Genomic DNA, 18,500 nt, shown 5'->3' with positions numbered 1-18,500 from the left:
CAATGCATGGTAACCATCCTTTTGAAATTAGTAGACCTTACATTACTGTAGGTAACATACAGTGATACAGTCAAGCATTTCTTCATGAAAAGCCAAGTCTATCTTACATAATATTCTTTGGAACATAGGAAATTATGAACGCCTCATCATTTTTAAACCAGGCACCCCAGGCCATCTGGGGGACCCTGGTCTGAGGATCCCCATATAAAGAGTCCCAAGGCATATAAACAGCACACAGAGGGACTATTAAGATCCATCAGATCTCTCCTGGGTTGTTGGGGAGATAAAAGCACAGCTGTGTGTTCACCACGTAAGAGATATATCAATATCTCATATAAGCCAGGACCTAACTAAGAAGTACTGACAAATGCAAGGAGGAAGGAGGGAGTAGTCATAGTCCAGGCCAAGGCCAATGAGTATGTGCTTTTGAGCAGGTCTCTTGGTATGTTCATGTTTGTGGTGGTGACATAAGTCATCAAACTCTTGGAAAAGCACAGAAATTTTCGGCCACTGAGTGGAGACCTCTCCTCAGGAGGAGCCAAGAGTTGCATCGGAAACTCTCCAGGGAATGATTAAGGAACCAATCTAGGCAGACTCAGAATCAGAAGCATTAGTGGACCTAGTCAGTTGTTTGTCTTGTATGTGCTGCATCTTTCATGACACCACAAGGTCACAGAATAAGTCAGGTGGGAAGAGATCTCAGGTTTCTGGTTCAACCTCTTGCTCAAAGCAGCATCAGCTCTGGAGTCAGACAAGGTTGCTCAGCGTTTTGTCCAGCTGGGTGTTAGAAAATCTCCAAGGATGGAAATTGCACAACCTCTCAGACCCTTAGTTTCTTTTCCCAAGCGCTGATCCCCGGTTAATCAGTCCTCAGCCTGTATCTTTGCAAGGTGTCCCCTGTTCTCAGGGGTATGACTTTGCATTAGTCCTTGTTGAATTTCATAATGTTCCTGTTGGCCCATTCCTTCAGCCTTAGTAGGTGACAGGCCTGCCTGCAAACACATCACCTGCTCCTCTCAATTTCCTGTTACCTGCAAACTTGATGGCAGTACAATCCATCACTTCCTCTAGGTCACTGATAAAGATGTTTAACAGGACAGACCTCAGGACAGACTCCTGCGGTACTCCAGTACACTAAGCAAAGTACAACCCACTAACCACTAACCTCTGAATATCTTTATAATCTTTATCGATGATGTGGATGAGGAGATCAAGTGCACGCTCGATAAGTTTGCAGACAACACCAAGCTGGGCGAGAGTGCTGATCTGCTCAAGGGTAGAAAGGCTCTACAGAGGGATCGGGAAGAGGAAACCACTTCAAGTTGGGCCAAGGGAGGTTTAGATTGGATATTAGGAATAACTTCTACATTGAAAGGGTTACCAAACATTAGAACAGGCTACCCAGGGAAGTGGTTGTCACCATACCTGGAAGTATTTAAAAGATGTATAGACATGGCGCTTAGGGATATGCTATAGTTCTGTTGGCACTGTCAGGTTTTCAGTTGTCCTGAATGTTGTTTAACATTTTTTTCTAACCTAAACGATTCTATTCTTCCATGATTCTATCAATCTGATGGTATGACTGGTTTTTTATCCATCTAATTCTGCACACAACCACACTGTAATGTCCTCCCTTGGATACACTTCATACAAAATGTTGGCAGAAGAACCTCTCCAGGCCTGGTACAAATGCAACCTCCAGCTGTTTGCCCCTATGTCAAGGTTCTGCTGCGAGCTGTTGTGGCCATATGCAGGGCTTCTTGTCCCTGTCCTGCACTGCAAGCAGACAAGTGAAGCCCAGAAGAGCAGCCCGGCTGCATTTCCCTGAAGCTGCCACCGAACACAGGGCAAGAAGGGGCTTCTGGTGTTATCAGGGCTTGCCCTGAAGTCCAGTTCTTGTTGTTAGAATGAGGCAGAAGAGGCAAAATAATAGTTTTTTTCCAAGCAAGATCCCCTGTGGGCCCTTTTCAGTCTATCCTCACCTGTCCCCAGAGCCTCTTGAGCAGGAGATGGCCACCTGCCAGCTCCTTACATCCTGACCCACTTTTCCTGAGAACTCAGCAAGGCAGAGTTTCACAGACAAGAGGAAATCCCTAAACAGCATGCAGCCCAGAGAGTGGAAAGTTTTTTTTTTTGAGGGGGTTGGGTTTGTTTGCTGGTTGATTTTTCTTTCCCAACTTCCCCATGAATGTATTTGACAGCTCGCTGTCCCTGTCAGCGCAGGATCCCAGCGGAAACTGGAGCTGGGAGGGCTCCTCCTGCCCGGGGGAGGCTTCCCAGGAGTGCAAGGGATTTAACAATTGCCACCTTTCACTCCCCATCCCTTGACGTGTCCCACCAAAGGCCATGTGCACTGGCAAGCTGCAGACAAGTTTGCTGGTGGTGGGCTACTTCGTCTACCTGCTGGTGGGTGCAGCCGTGTTCCAGGCACTGGAGAGGACTGCTGAGAAGCAGGAGAAAATAGCAGCTGCCCAGATGAAGGAGGCTTTTCTGCAGAACTTCACTCACCTCACGATAGCAGAGATAGAACAGTTTATGAAGGTAAGTGCCAGCCCTGAGGAAGCCCTTTCCCCTCCTGTTCCCCCATCAGTTGTTGTTTCCTACTCAGCCTTGCTACACAGATAACTTCCACTGCTTTCCTCCTGATGTAGTCATTTGGGTGATCTTAGCAAGCCCCAAGTCCTCTCTGGTCTGAGCAGGCAGGTCACACTTATGGTAAACACAGCTTGTGTAGCTTGACAAAGCCTTGTGTGTTAGCTATTAACAGTCCTCATCCCATGATGTCCCAATTCTTTGGGGTTTTGCTTCTTGTTGATTTGCCTTTCAATGGGGTTGTGCTCACCTACAGTGGGTGGTATGGCAGGAAAAATGTGGCTGTCTGAAATAGATAGGCATGGTTGCCACTTAAGGTGGTATCACAGATAGCACAGAGGAACAATATGGCAAGGTCCAAAACAATCTCTTGGATGAAATAAAATGTATAATTTAAAAAAAAAAATAAGTCCAAATCACTACAAGAAGGGTGGAATAGTCAGGGTTTATTTTTGAAGATGCGGCAGAGGTGAAACAGGTAGCCTGGACAAGGGAAAGGTATTTCTGGTCACAGGACAGGAAACTCAGAATGAGCACAGCTGTCTCCTCATCTCTGGTATTTCTTACCTCTGTGTGCTACAACGCAAACGAAACTGGGGAGTTCAAAAAGCCTTGCTGTAAATGTTTTTGCATGGGAAAACAATGGAGCTCTTAACAGGCCAGTTCACAGGATAAGAAGGATAAGAAATGGCATTTCTAACAACACAACCAGTGATCCAGCCCCCACATGCATTTACCCTCTTCACCTTGGATTTTTTTTGCAGTTAGGGGAGGGGAAAAAAAAAACCAAAACCAAACAACAAAAAAGGACATTTTCAAGACAATGAAATCTTTGTGCAAGACCTGAGGAATGATTGCTGTTAGCCTTTGTTTCCTGGGACACCAGAAATAAAGACAGTGAGGGAGGAAGTAGGGGAAGACTTCTCTGGTGCAGTTTATTCCAGCTTGTGTCTTGCCTTTGGCAGGACTCAGACCTGGATTTTATCGAGGCTGTTTCACTACAAACCAGACTGCTTTCTGGATGTCTGGTGCAATAATCTCTGTTTGCTAAAGGCAGAGACAGCTGGATACTGTGTTTTTGTTGTTTCTCTTGTTTTTAATTATTATTTTTTCAAGCTCAAAAAAATGCACAGCACTTAGAATTAAAAGCAAGGAAGAAAGGAAGAGTCAGAAAAATGCATAACATGATAGATTATATGATCTATCAGATGTTAGATGGTTTTTGTGGTCCCTTCCAACCTGATAATCTATTCTACGATAGACAATAGGGCTGGAAGGGCTTAGGAGAAACATCTATTCAAACCCCCTGTGGCGAGGCAGTCTCAACTCAAAACGAACCACCTCTGACAGATGTTCACCTAAACTCATCTCAAAGGCCCCGTTGCAAATATGTGCACATGTGTTCATGCATGCGGTTTGGAAAGGAGTGGGTATATCACATTGAGTTCTGACGGTGGTTGCACCAAGAGTAATGCTTTGCAAATCAATGGACTTTCTCTCAATTTAAATCTGTGACACTAATCAGAATACAACCTTAAAATGAAATTCCCTGTGTATGTCACGTGTACCCTGCTATAACTCACTGATACCTTCCTGGGAGGGATCAGAGTCACTGCTCAGAGTGCCTGCATACAGGTGGGTGATTAGATCCTGGATCCACCACTGCCGTCTCAAGGGCAAGCTCAAAAGAAGCAACCAGCCACCCCATCGCTTAAGCCAGTGGCCTGTCTTGCTCTTCCACATCCTAGTCATCTATAGGATCATTTTTTTTCCAAAGTACTTAACCTAGAAGATCACAGTCCTTGCTCGTGCTGAAGGAAACAAGTGCTAACATCCACTAGAGCAGTCAGCATAAACAGGGCAAAAGACTAACACTCAAAAACACTGCCTGGCTGCTACCCAGCCTAGGGCGTAGAAGTGTGAATAGTCTCAGAGTATCACTAAGGACAGCTGAACAGTATTCACAGGAAAGGAGCTGTCGCGGTTTAATGCCAGCTAGCAATCTAGCAATCCACGACAGCCACTTGCTTGGTCCCCCCTCTCTGCCCCCAAATAGGGGGGAGAATCAAAAGAGAAGGGGGAAACTCATGGACTGAGATAAAAACAGTTTAATAAAATAGTAAAATAATACTAATACTAATCTACTACTACTACTATATAAAAAAATAGAAAATAAATGATACTCAATGCAACTCCTCACAAACTCCTTCTGCGCTGAGCAGCCAGTCCCAGGAAGAGAGCACCCTGGTCCCAAATAGAAAGGCAGAAAAAGCCTAGAAAAGGCCAAGTGTGAAATGTCAGGACAGCAAAAGGCCAAACTGAAGGAACTTCCAAATGGAACTTGGCTAAAACAGAGCAGAACTGGAATGGGTGTCCCCAGCCAGAAAAATCCCATTAAACATGAAGCATGATGCTAATGGCATGGAATATTCTCATTGATTGGCCTGGTGTCAGTCAGGTTCTGTCCCATCCATGGCCCCCTTCCCAGCTGCCTCACACCTGCACGTAGAAAACCCAGAAAGACTTTGGTCTCCCAGACAATGGCTAAGATAACAATAAGTTCTTAGACGTTCTTCATTCCAAATCAAAACCACTGGGAAGTTAGTTGAAGGAAAACATTAATACTGTCCCACGATGTTATCTTGTTATTCTCAAATTAAATCTAAGCAACAAACACAGTAGCTACAAAAAAGAAGTGTTTCTAGCTGCATGAAAAAAAATCACTCCGTTTCAGTCAAACCAGCACAGGAGCAGTAGTTGGCTAAAACTGTAATATTATTGCAACAAGCACTTGAGTAAAGCAGCCACATTGATACCAAACTTTGATTTCCCTCCCAGAACCTGACTAAAGCCATTCAGAATGGAGTATACCCTGTAGGAAATGAATCACAGATTGAAGACAGCAGCTGGGATTTCAGTGACTCCTTCTTCTTTGCAGGCACGGTTGTATCTACAATAGGTAGGACTAATCCTTTCCGTACATGATGTTTATTATGTCTGGTTATTAAGACATGAATGGATAATACTTTCAAGGATAGAAACTCCAGCCTGTCATTGTCATTCATGGTAAGTGGCAAGGGACTTGGTCCTGAAACCTCACCACTGCACAGCTCTTGGTGTATTATTTTGGCTTGTGATTTCCCACTTGTTTCTTCTTTTTGAGCCATCTGTTAAAATGTTTGCTCTGCTGCCATTTGTGGTGGGAGATAAACTTCGCTTCCCTGGTCTTTATTCTAGGATCAAATAGACTTTAAATCCAAGACTGTTGTAAAGCATAAAAGAATGGTAGGAAAGAAGTGAACTCTGCTGGGGCATGGACGCTGTCTCAACAACCTGTGATGAGCTGTTAGTGCACATGTTGAATTAGTAATATCCTGGAGGAAAAAAAAGAAATGTGAAGGGGGCAAGGCAAATGCTTAGACTTTCACACTTCTGCTTCAAGTTGTCCTGACCTTTTAATGGGCTGCCTGGACCTGCCTGTCTCTCCCTTTCTCCCAGAGATGCATCCCAAAAAGCACAGACCTGCCCAATTTAAGCATGAAATCCACACTTTTGGCTCTTGCTTTGCAGTCTTAGGCAATGAAAGTCAAATCTATTTTTTTGCAGAGTGAAGCTGAGGCCTCACTCCCACTACACCTCAGGCACAGCTGCTCCACTGATCTGTTGAGTGTGACATGTCACAAGGGCCCCAGTGGTGTCCCAGCATCATGGCAGGTGTGTAGATGCTGCATGAACCCATACAGAGACCCCCTGCAATAGAAGAAAGAGAGGCTCCTGACTCATCACATCAATGACAAATGTTCCATGTTTACAACAACATTCACGTATCAATAAAGCTCCTCTGGTTTGTCAGCACCCTGCTACCAGCTGATCTATTCCTTTCCACCATATGTATTACTGTATTTTCTCATTGTAGCATTTCTCTGCAAACCAAATTGGTTGCTTTTCCTCATTTTTTTTCCCTAGTGAGGAAGACAGGCTGTCCCAGAAAAAGTGCAACTTTTTTTCTCTGTGCCTTCACCACAAAAGTCTGTTGTGAAGGTACATCAGCTACTTCCACACATCTTCACCAGGTTTAGTCACAAAAATGGAATATTTCTGCAACAGGGAGCCTTAGACAGCTCAAGCACTTGGGGGCCTAGTAGGCAATAAATCACTTGGTTGTTTTATTTGTCTTTTCCTCAAAGAAAACATTACATTTTCCAAGTAATGGATGCCTTAAGATGAACTGTGCTCGGGAAAGTGCCTTTTCTCAAGGTCACTGATAAGGACATACACAAAGTACAGGACTCTTGCACTCGGGGGTGTACCTTACAGAATCTAAGAGGAACAAAGTCTCCAGTCCATTAAAGGCCATGTTTGGAGTTCTGCAGCTGTTATTCCACTACTTGGATAATTCCTCTTTTAGTAGGACTTTGAGACAGATATCACTCTGGCATGACTAAATCAGACACCAGTAAGGACTAATTAACACCATCTATTCTAATGCACACTGTACTGCCTGCAGGACTGGAGTCAGTGTCTGGACATACCAGCGTACTGGCATTTGGCCAGGGAGGTCACTAACACACAGGCAGATCAACAAGAAGCTCGAAATGGCTCTAAGTGTTTCTGACATGGCAAACAGCCTGGCACTCCAGCCTTGATGTCTTCCAGGTCCCCAGACTTCTGGTTTCTGTCTTTTTATGTATTTGTCACAGGACAGTGCATGTTTCCCATAACTGCTTTTAGATTGTGTTTTCTTTCCCACTAGGGCTGGGCTGGGAGCACACAGTGTACTCTCCATCCCCCAGAACATGTGGGGTGAAACACTTCATCTTCTTATTGCTTTTTTTCAGAGAAAACAAAAAAAAGAGAGAATGTGGACTGAGAAGTGCTAGCCACATCTTTTGGGGTCAATGGCAGGCCAGGTTGGGGTAGGTGCGAATGTAATCGTGGACTGCTCCAGTTCTCTGGAATGTCTCCTGTGACCTGTCTTTTCTCATAGGCTATGGCACGCTGCACCCTAAAACTGCTGGGGGTCAGATCTTCTGTGTCTTTTTTGCACTGTTTGGAATCCCTCTGAATATTGTTTTTCTGCACCGTGTTGGTAAGATGCTCTCACTGCTGTGTAAAAAGCTGGGGAAATTCCTGTACGAGAAAGGAATGAGAAAGGTAATTTGTTTTACTTAGGCACAGTTATATGCTAATTTCTTTTTCCTTTTTTTTTTTTTTTTCCTCAAAGTGTATTCTGGTGTTTTCCTCTATTATAACTGTTCTCGTGCTGTGTTGGACATTGCGCTAAGAGAGTGTTGAGGGTTTAGATTGCAGGGTGACAATAAAACCCTGGCAGATGTATTGTTAACCTCCTCCCCTCCACTTTCCCCGTTTGCCCCTCGCTCTTCCTGCTTCCCACCAAGGACAGGCAATGGGGAGAGAAAGAAGGACAGAGACAAGAGAGTTGGAAAAATTAAAAATGTTTTACTAATGCTACTAATAAGAATAGAGAAAATAATACAAAATATACAAAACCAATCTTGAAAAGTCTCAGTAACTGCAGAGCCGGCATCCAAAGTCCTGGATTGGACTCTGCAGCCAACCGGAGCTGGATTCAGTCTGTCACTAGGCCTCAGTTCGCAGGGACGACTAGCAAGGTCCTCTCCTAATGTTGGCCATAAGCAGAAGGGAAAAGAAGGAAAAGGGACGAGATCTTCGTGATTTCCCACTTTTATATGAAGTATCACGTGAATGGAATGTTGTACACAGTTGGTCAGTTTCTTGGTCACCTGTTTCTTGTTGCCCCTCTTGTGAGATGTCCATCCCTGCTTATCAATAACTTCGCATTCCATTGCTAGGTTTACCAAAACATGTATCTGGTTCTCCAGGAAAATGCAGCTCATACGAAGCTTTAGCTGACAGGCAAATTCACTAACAGAGAAACTTGTTTTTTAACAAAACCAGGACAGAAAGAGACATTCTTCACTTGCAGAGCTAAACAGACAAGGCAACCATAGAGGAGCTATTCAGAAAAAGTGATACAGTTTGTCTACCCATCTAAACGTCAGATATCCAACACCCTTCAGCAATCAATGGAGAGAGTGGGCACCTCATCCCACTTCTCCTGACATGTATCTCAGGAGCTTACGCTCTAGGGAAGTACCTATCACCCTTTATAACCAGTAAAGAGAGAGATGATTAAGCATCTCATCTTGAGGCAGTGAAAAGCAGGTGAGCTGTAAAAAGCTGCAAAAAGTAGGTAAGTTGTAGGGGTTTCAGTGGGTACTGACTCGATGCCTAGCATGTCAGCCCTCCTCATTCATTATGCATTCCTTTAATCCCTCTCCTCCATTGACTTTAACAGAAAGGAAACATCAGGCTGAAGTTGTCCATTTGAGCCCAGTTGCTGCAAGGTGAGGAGGCACCTGTAAAGGGCAAGAGACAGGATGTGTCTTGCCTGGCTATGCCTCAAGTTATTTGCAGCTCCTCCCCTTCTGTCACCACTACTGAGGAAGTGAGAATAGCTTTTCCATGTCTCCTACTCTAATTCTCTTTCAGAAAAAGGTATGGGTGCTACAGACAACACCTTTCAAATTGTTAAATTTCTCCCAATATCTGGAGAAATTAAATAGAACATAAGGCTTGATAAGACACAGACTCAAACACTTGCACAATGCACGAACACATGAAAAATTATCCATCAGTTGCCATTAATTTCCAGACAATCTGGACTCATAAAATTGTCTGCATCTGTATGTGTGTCTAGCTGATAAATCTTCATATATAGCAAGTCTTTCTGTTCAAGGCTCCTTCATGACTGCTGGGAAGTAGGATGATTCAAAAGTCAGTGCCCAGGCAGTTTTTCATCAGGAGCTCATTTGTTAAAGCTCTTTTTCTAGCAAGGTATCCACTGAGTAGGAGCCAAGTTGTCGCACTGATGCAATGAGAAATAAAGTCAACAATCTACACTCTTGGAGATGGTGTTAGTATTTTTTTTTTAAACTCTCTTTTCCCGGGCAAATTTGGAAGTTCTTTGGGTGCCACACCTGAATACCTAAAAGCTAAAAGTGAAGTTGTCTGGTGAAAAGTGGAAACAGTCTGTCTCCAGTAAAGGTCATTGCATAAGAATTCCTCCTATAATCATGGTCATTGGAGGCTGATACAATCAGATAAAAGACTACATCTGTGAGGGCTACTGTTGACATGCAACACCCATAACACATGGCTTCCTCCTGCTCCAGAGCAAGGCTAAGATACTTTTAAGGGAAGAGCACTCAATAGAAATCCTTCAGTTCCTGTGGTCCTAGTACGTATTCCTAGATAGACACCCAGTTTTAATAGACATCAGTACATATGGCTTGCTAGTATGTCAAATCACGATTATAATTGAATTGGTTTCTTTCTTTTTCAGAAGAAGATCAAATTTCTTACCCTTTTGTTCTTCCTGGTAATGGGGATCCTAGTTTTTCTGTGCTTGCCATCAGTCTTCTTCCAGATAACAGAAGGCTGGTCCTACAGCGAAGGAATTTACTTTGCATTTATTACCCTCAGCACCATTGGCTTTGGAGATTATGTAGTAGGTAAGGCTGATTTCAGAGAGGATACACAGCAAAATGCCAGGGTTATGACTGTAATTGCCATGTGTTGACTGCACAGACCACCTATGTACTGCAGAGACAAATCTTCTGTCTGAGTCTTTGACTTTGATGTTTAAATGACATATAGATGAGGTTCTTAGGGACATGGTTTAGTGCCAGAGTTAGGTTAATGGTTGGGCTTGATGATCTTGAAGGTCTCTTCCAACTGAAATAATTCTATGATTCTTTGACTAGTCTTTGTCTTATACTTTTCTGGGGGAAATAATCATTTCTCTGGGATTGTGTGTGCTGACAAAAGCACAAAATTATCTAAATACAGTGAAATGTGGTGCTTCGGGGTGCAAAGAAGCTATGTATTTTGGGGAGGAAAGGGGAAGTGTAGAGGGACAATTCAAGGAGCCTAAGAATTTTGCATATCCCAAAAGAGGACAGTCAGCTTACAAAATAAGACATGTATCCCCTGATTTAGCCACCTAAGACTTATGTTTCAAAGTGCAAAATAAAGAAGTAAGTGGTCATTATTCAGAACACATGATTTAACACAACAAAGTGAGAGGTGGAAATCCCAGTCATGGTTAAGTGGGGAAATCTACTCACTCTATGAGAAGTGGGGCTTAAACATATATATCACTGGAAAACTGACCTTCTTGCCCTGAAGATGAACTGTTCAAGCTACACTCCAGCATGCTGGAGTGCTTCTCGAAACACTTCTGTGGATCTGCTGCCCAAAATTCACTCTCCATAGAATAAGCTTCTAGAGGAACTCCAAAATGATGACCAAAAGTCAAATCAGTGTCTGCACTAACGAAGTATTCAAACACCTGGACTCCATGGAGAATCAAACATTTCTCTAAAGCAACCTATCCTTCCAGCATCTTGCCAGCTTGAACTTCTTTTCAGTGGGGATATGAGAAGGAAGCTCTGAAGCTAATACTTGAGCACCAGTGCTGTCCTTACAGAGAACCTGGAAGGCCGACATCCCTTTCTGATGGACAGACATCCACCACACAACAAACACTAAGCTCTCAAGTCTTGCAGAGGTGCAAGAGGGGCCTTGGAGACTGGCTGGCAACCTTGTGGTTCTGAAAGATTTCTTACATCAGGCTGAGGATGGTGCCAGACGGAGCCCACAAGCTTTTCCAGACAATCTGAAATTCCCTGCTGACCTTAATTTCTCTGAGTCTGCTAAAGAGGCTGGTAGTGCTCTGACTATTCAGTTGCCATCTTGCTTGTTTGCATGAGTTTAGCTATCATAATGATCTTGTAATCTAGCTGATGGTCAACTCATGCAATGACAAACAGTTGATATTTCCTCAAGTGAACCCAGGCAGCTAGCTGCTCCCTCTTGCTACAAAGCATAGGAAACAAGTGTCCCTTGAAAATTCCCTTTTCACATAATCCAGAGACAGATGCTTTGTCTCCAGCACTAGTTAAGCAGTATTGCCTTGAACACAACACAGAACTCAGGCATCAGCAAAGAATCTGTGTCTCACAACAGTGACCTTTTTGCTCACCATTATCTCCAGCCTGGGCCAATCTTTGCCATTGCAGTGGAGAACAACAGGGAACAGGCATTTATTTCCTAACCAGTAGGACTGATAACGCTGGTCTGTGCGATACTGAGCACCTCAAATTTCAGTGACATAGAATACAGGAAGGTGGAGAGTAGCTGGTGCCATACAGGAAAAAAAAGTGGACATGAGATTGGACCATTCTCTTTCCTTGTGCAAATTGCAAGTCTGTTTTACAATAATGATAGCAGGTCACACCTTGAAAACCACTATCTCCATAGCACTTTTCTACTCTGCAGCCAAAGTAGTTTACAAATATGGTTAAAAACTAACAATTAGGCACGCCTCCTGGATCTGTGATTTCGCTTTCATTAGGATCAATTAACTTGAGCTGAAATATTGTTCCCTGCAGTATTTATCTCAATTGGCGTTAAACAACTGTAATAAAATGATGATAAATTTAATGCCTCACACCTTCACAATGAAACAAGCAGAATCAATGATTGTTCTGAGTATTATGCATTTAGAATTGATTACAGATGGCAAATGGATTTACACTGGCCAAGTGGAAAAGAATAATCTTGAGCTTATTTGCGTTTTAGTAATTCAAAACTGGTTTGAATCTGTTGTACTTCAAGGATGAGATAAAGCCTGTTTTGTGTAGGGAGACATCCTAGGAAGATATCAGAGTCTGGATTTAACTGTAATATGTGTACACATAGGTGATCCTTCTAGGGTGAAACTCCTCTTGGGCTGTAAACTGAATTTATGCCCTGCTGCAGTCCAGTTTTGAGTTAACATTACAAAGATATTACTAGTTGCTTTGCTAACCCCACATCATGAACTTCATACAACAGCACAAAAGGAGATGCTTTTTAGCAAGGCTGGCATCTTCTCTGCCAACTCAACCACAGCGGAAGAAAAAGGAACAGCTGTTGAATATCAACACAGGAGAACAAACCAGCCCACTCGTGACCCATTTCCAGAGCTCTTCTGTGATGAAGTCCAAAAATCTTGCACATCGATCTATGCACTGCAGGATTTGAAAAGAGTTGCCAGCATCCTGGCTTCTTCTGGGCAGCTTCACAATGGGAAATGATGCACAAGGTTTATGGTCCATGCACATTGCTGTGGTATCTACTGTGCGGACTCACCCTTGACAGTGACTTATACCATTTAAGAAGCAACATCACCAAATTTTCCTGCAGATTCCAGGGTCATATCAGCTGTATTATGATGATAACGTTGTGCGGGACTAAGTGCAGTAGGAGCAAATGCTCCCTGTGTGTTGATGGTGGATGGCTGACATCTGAAGGAACAAACAAAATGACCCATGCAGAAAAGCAGGTGTGCGATACCAGCTGATGCTAAGAGGTTTGGAATGCATGAAATAAGCTTCGGTCCACTGGTTTCCAACACCAAAAGTTGTGTTCTTGGCATGTGTCAGTGAGTTCCCACCAGTCACCTAGATTTTTAATGGAGGAAGATCCTGAAGCCATTCAGAATTAAAGTACAAATCGCAGCTGCTTTCTTTGCGTGATCAAGGGTACCTAAAATTCAAAGTAAATATTTACTAGGTTATAATGACACTTTATAGAAATACTCAGAATTACGATAACCTAGATGGCAATAGTCATGTGGTTATAGTGGCCCACTGTGCTTTGGGAGTTTGGGAATATTTTTTAAGATAATACGATCCAGTTTTAAACTACTTCCCACATCATCGCATTTACCTGTACATGGGGAGGTTGAATTGGGATTGGTATGTCATAAGGGGAAAAAAAAATATCTTGGTCTGATAGTAATTCACCTCAATCCCAGTATATCTTTTTGACAGCCCAGCATGTTTGTGCTAGCATATATCAGTTTGCTGCCACAACAAGAGACTTGCCTGTCCTTAACCTAATGCTGGGGAGGATAGAGACTCCATTACAATGAAAAAGTAACTTTAAAGTACTCATCATAAAATACATTGATGAATCCATTAGGCAGGCCCGCTTTACACAGGCAAAACAATTTGAACTTGTTAATTTTCTTCTTCTTTCCCTCTCTTTATCTACAGGTAAACAGCCTGGCAGGAATTACTTTAGGTACTACAGAATGCTGGTAGCCATTTGGATTCTTTTTGGCCTTGCCTGGATTGCTCTTCTATTTAATTTATTGACGATGGTACTAGAAGATACTGAAAAAATAATTGTCAAGGATCTCCATCAAATTGGAAAGGTGAGTAAAGACAATGAAGTAAGTGAACGAAGAAGATGCTGGCCTGCTCAATTTATCCCAGAAGAAGACCTGCTACCACCACGTGCTGGAGAGGATGCAGAGAAAACTGACTCATTAGCAGCAGATTCTGAGCAGAAAAAAAAAGAAAAAAGAGTTTTTTCTTATAGCAAAACTGTTGCCATAACATATGAGAACTGAATTCTTCATGGGAGAGTTGTCAGTGAATTGTTCTAAAGAAATTCCCATGGAAATAAAATTTCTCCTACTGTTTCCTGAGATATGACCTTTCAGAACTCAAGACTTAGAGTTACACAAAGACCAAATATTAATGGTAAGAAACTTCCTCCTCAGTTTGCAGCTAGGTTGTGCTAACAACCTGAGAAGTGCACTTGTTTTGCAAGGTATTTTTAAGGTGCTTTCACAAAAATGCAGATGAGGGGCATGGTATATCTTGCTGGTTCTATATGGATTTTTCTGCTTGCAAGAAATCATCTCTCTTCCAGGAACTGATATGCACAAGCTTTTCTGAGGCATTGCATAGCACCTTTAGAAGAAGAAATAAGGGTATATAACTTAATAGATGCCTGATTTGAGCCATCATATTGCATAAGCGCTTGTGATCTGAAAGACAGGTTTAAAGGACAAGACCTGGGCTCAGTTCAGAGAAGCATCTAATAGACAGGGTTAGAAAAAGGTTAGCAGTGTTAAAAATTATGAATTCTACCTCTTCCTGTTTTATACGAAGATGAATAAAGGCAATTTAACCTTTTATCTCTGTGTCTTTGAATAAACTTTCTGATGGTGTTTATAAAAAACAGATAAATCCATGACTATAATTCAAATTTTATAATAATTTTATTCTATAAACATTTTACAAGAACAGAGACTGGTTTGAATGGAGGAGTCCTCACTGCATTGGAGCCTTGTTGCTGTGTTTGTATTCCACAGGAACTATAAGGTCATTTAAAACCAATTCTATTGTTCTGTGCTAAGGTAGCTTTCCAAGTGCTGATGTTGTCTGAACAGTGCAGCCTTACCTTCAACCGAGTAAAAAAAGGATGTCAAATCTGGGCACCGAGTTTCAGGTGTACCTCCTGGCATGCAGGCCATCCCATGGGTGAAGACCCTGGACTTTAAAGGCACATCAAGTGCCTTGTGTGTGTCAATAGTGCGTGAAAACCCTGTCCTGCTCTGAAGTGCTGGCAAAGCAGCTGAGGTGGACACAGTAATGGTGGTGAAAAGTCCCATGGGTGTATATGGTTACACTAGAAGTCATTCTAGTCCCATATTCTGTCTCTGACCATGCCTACTGGCATATGCCTCCAAATAGAGTAAGAATGAGGCATCTCTGCCATCTTCCTGAACTGGAGTGCAATCCCTCTTCCAGTAGTTGGTGGCCCAAAGGTTGCCCTAACAAGAGATGTAGTGTCTGTACTTCAAAGTCCATGAACTTGCCCAAATGCTGAACTCACGTCAGCACCCACAGGACCCACCCAAGGCAATCTATAGGTTCAGCACACGAAGTGCCTCCCTTTGATGGTGCTGAACATGCAGCTTGACAGGATTTCATGATATTCTCAAGTTCCTGTTTTGTCAGACAGTGAATAATTTTTCTCAGCTCAGCCTCCAGGTGTTAGTTACAATAAGACCAGCCCTTGCCAGAGCTATTCCTGTATGAAAGGGAGAATAAATTACAGCTATAAAGCAATTTCAGGCCATAAAGATGCAATCAGCCTTGAAGTTGGATTCATAACTATTTCACTCAAACAAAACCACACTTCTTGCCAAAACAGCTCTGCTGGTTCAAGACCTGGCATGTAGATCTGACCAAATATGTACTTTCTTTCCCTCCCCAAATTATTTTCCAGTGTTGCCCTCGAGGCTGACTTCTCACTTAATCTATCTCACATTCAGTAAACCTTTCTGAGGCAGCAGGAACAAGAACTGACCAAAACTGGAGCAAGGTGGCAGGGGTATCATAGGACACAGTAGTCCTTGTGCAAGCCACGACCCTGCTGCTATCACAAGGTGACACCATAGCCAGGTGGAGAAATCAGCTGGATGTTCTCAGGCAGGGATCTCTTCACTTCTCTTTGAGTTCCCTTCTCACCAAGCATTGACTCATTGTTATTTTCCAAGCATCATTTTTTCTCTTCTGTCTTCTTCTAGCCCTTCTTACAAGGACCATTAATCCCATCCACAACATAACAGAAGTACTGTCAGGGCTGGTTTAGGGAGATGTGGTCCTACCCTGAGATGCGATGACCATTGTGCACAGACTCTCATAGTTCCTTCCAGGTCGGTTCCTGGCGTTTGATGTCCCCCAGGCCCAAGATGGCAGACAGGGCCTCTGGGTCAGCACAACACATGTCTATTTGGTGTCTCTATTGCTGGGGAGAAAGAAGAACCTCCAAGGAACATCTTGAAGTCAACGTACCTCTCAAGGGTTTTCTTCAGCTTGTTCCCACTGTCCCGCTTGCTCACTGTCATGACAAATAACACAACCCATGCTTGAAACAAGCTGGTCATCTCCCATTGCAGCCCAGAGCAACTGAAGATGCTTATTTAGACATTTCAGAAAGGGCAAGAGAGATGGCCTGTGGACTCTGACCATAAACAGCAAACACAAGTTGAGGCAGTGGCTCTTTGAGCAAAATAGGACAAATTCTCTGTCCTCCACACTGGTGGATGTTTAGCAACCAAACACTTCCCATTTCCAAAAGTCAGTCTACCTTCTGCGGCTGTTATCACAGAGGCAGGCAATTCATCTTCTAACTCATCCCTTCTTGTCACAAGTCTCGGGTAGGGATGTGTCCTCCAGAGAAGGCACAAAGGGCCTGAATAACTCACCCAGCACTGGGAGATATGGGAAACATAAGCCAGATAAGATCGTCACGGGGCTGTCGTCCTTCAGGCACCAGGAACTGAGGGGTCTCTTCAGCTGTAGATGCCAGCCTGGGAAGACAGAAAACATAGCCGCAAGCATAATATCATAATAACTCTCAGGAGAAATTCAGATAACAGCCTTAAGGAAGACAACTAGCTATGCATAAATCCTAACAACCCACAGGGAGGCCTTTTGAAGAGGGTCTCAGCTTTGCTTCTTGTGCCCTCTCGTGGCTGTGTGCAGCAGACCCTACCACCCCACTTTCTATTTCCACCAAGTTCAGGCAGTTTTGCTCTATTTCCTACTGTGCAGCTCAGCTGATGTTGCTGATATAACCCTGGCCAGAGAAAGTCCCAGGGCAGCAGCTTTGTCAGTGTGAACCAGAGGAAGTAATCCTGTATTTTTGTGCAGTTCATATGATCTCGCTAAGGGCTAAAACAGTATTTGTTCTCAAGAAAGAGATGAGGATTGATACCCCAAACTGTCTCAGAAAGGGATCCTGCCTTGCACCCACACTAAAACAGCTTTGTGGAGGTCAGCTGGGGATACAACTGCTTTCTGTCAGCAAACCATAATGCGAAGGATGCTCATTGGCAGCACTCATGGTGCTGATGACAGGGGTTGTACTCCTGCCATGTGTCCTGTGCACCACCTTCTCCCGCATAGCATTTGCTGCAGGACCAAGGCACACATTCATACCCTCTGTCCCAGGAGGAAAGGGATTTGTCCAGAAAAAACCTGAAAAATGACGGGTTTGTGGCCAGGATGAGCTTGAGGGCAGGCAGTGCCTAATGCTCAGGAGGGCTGGAGACAGAAGCTGCAGGTAGGTGGAAGAAAGAACCAACACCAAACGCTGTGTGGTCCTCTCAGATGGGAAAAGCCCAGGAAAGCTGCAAGTCAGGGTGGGAGAGGAACTTCTTTAGATGTGATGTTGTTCCTCATGCTTATGCTGAACAATAAACTGTCTACAGAAGGGCTTAAGCACAGCAACAAATCTCTCCAGGCCTGGAGCAAACAGCATCTTCCAGCATTATTATCCTCTGAGCACCGCGCAACTGCAGCAGATCTTGTCCTCACATCACCCCTGCAAGGGGGAGTTGTTGCTTTCCGTGTAGATAGTAGGGGCCCCAGAGAAAATTGTGTCCCCATAGCTCATGCATGACACCTTTGGCAAACACCTGGTCTGGCCCTCTCTCAACCAGGACCAGGTGTCCTAGTATTCCTTACTAATAAATTAGACCCAGCTGGTAGTTCTACAGTTGCTGAAGTTAAGAAAACTAATCTTGAACTGAGAGCAAAGTTAGAACAGAGCTGCTTCTCCACAGCTGGAAATTTAAAATACCCCCAAGACTTTTAATTCATGAGTGTAAGCCAGCCCTCCAGCTCCTCTTCTGCACATCTCCCTTGCCCAAGAGACAGAAAACAGGAACAAAACCCATTCCAAAGTCCTTGTTCTGCCAAGCAGCAGCAATGCTCTGGAGACCAGGCGGATGGGTTCTCCACCAGCAGATCTGCTCAGCCTGGAGCCCATCCCAGGAGATGCTCAAAAGCCCTCGCTGTGACCCAGCCCCATCGCAGCGCTCAGGGAAATCCACTTTTCACAGAGCAGCCGTCTGTGCAACTGCCAGCTCTCCCACTGCAGCTTGTTTTCAAATAGAAAACATTTCCGAGGTAAGCCAAATACTTTCCCATAAAAAAAAAATCAGTTGCTGA

The 18,500-nt window shown here is 43.6% G+C and overlaps 1 protein-coding gene across 1 annotated transcript; it reads left to right on the top strand.

The window, feature by feature from the left end:
• Positions 1-2,346: 2,346 nt before the first annotated feature.
• LOC308040990 (potassium channel, subfamily K, member 16-like) lies at positions 2,347-14,098 on the top strand (the record flags this gene model as incomplete). The annotated part of the gene is made up of 5 exons (XM_080345409.1): positions 2,347-2,541; positions 5,431-5,551; positions 7,580-7,746; positions 9,980-10,148; positions 13,740-14,098. The coding sequence occupies 5 exons, from the start codon at positions 2,347-2,349 to the stop codon at positions 14,096-14,098; spliced, it is 1,011 nt and encodes a 336-aa protein (XP_080201535.1).
• Between the last annotated feature and the right edge of the window lie 4,402 nt (positions 14,099-18,500).

Source organism: Nesoenas mayeri (genome assembly GCF_963082525.1).
Source record: "Nesoenas mayeri genome assembly, chromosome: 5".
NCBI classification, from domain to species: Eukaryota; Metazoa; Chordata; class Aves; order Columbiformes; family Columbidae; genus Nesoenas; species Nesoenas mayeri.
The sequence above is the reverse complement of the archived record's forward strand: the minus strand, read 5'-3'. Positions and strand labels throughout refer to the sequence as shown.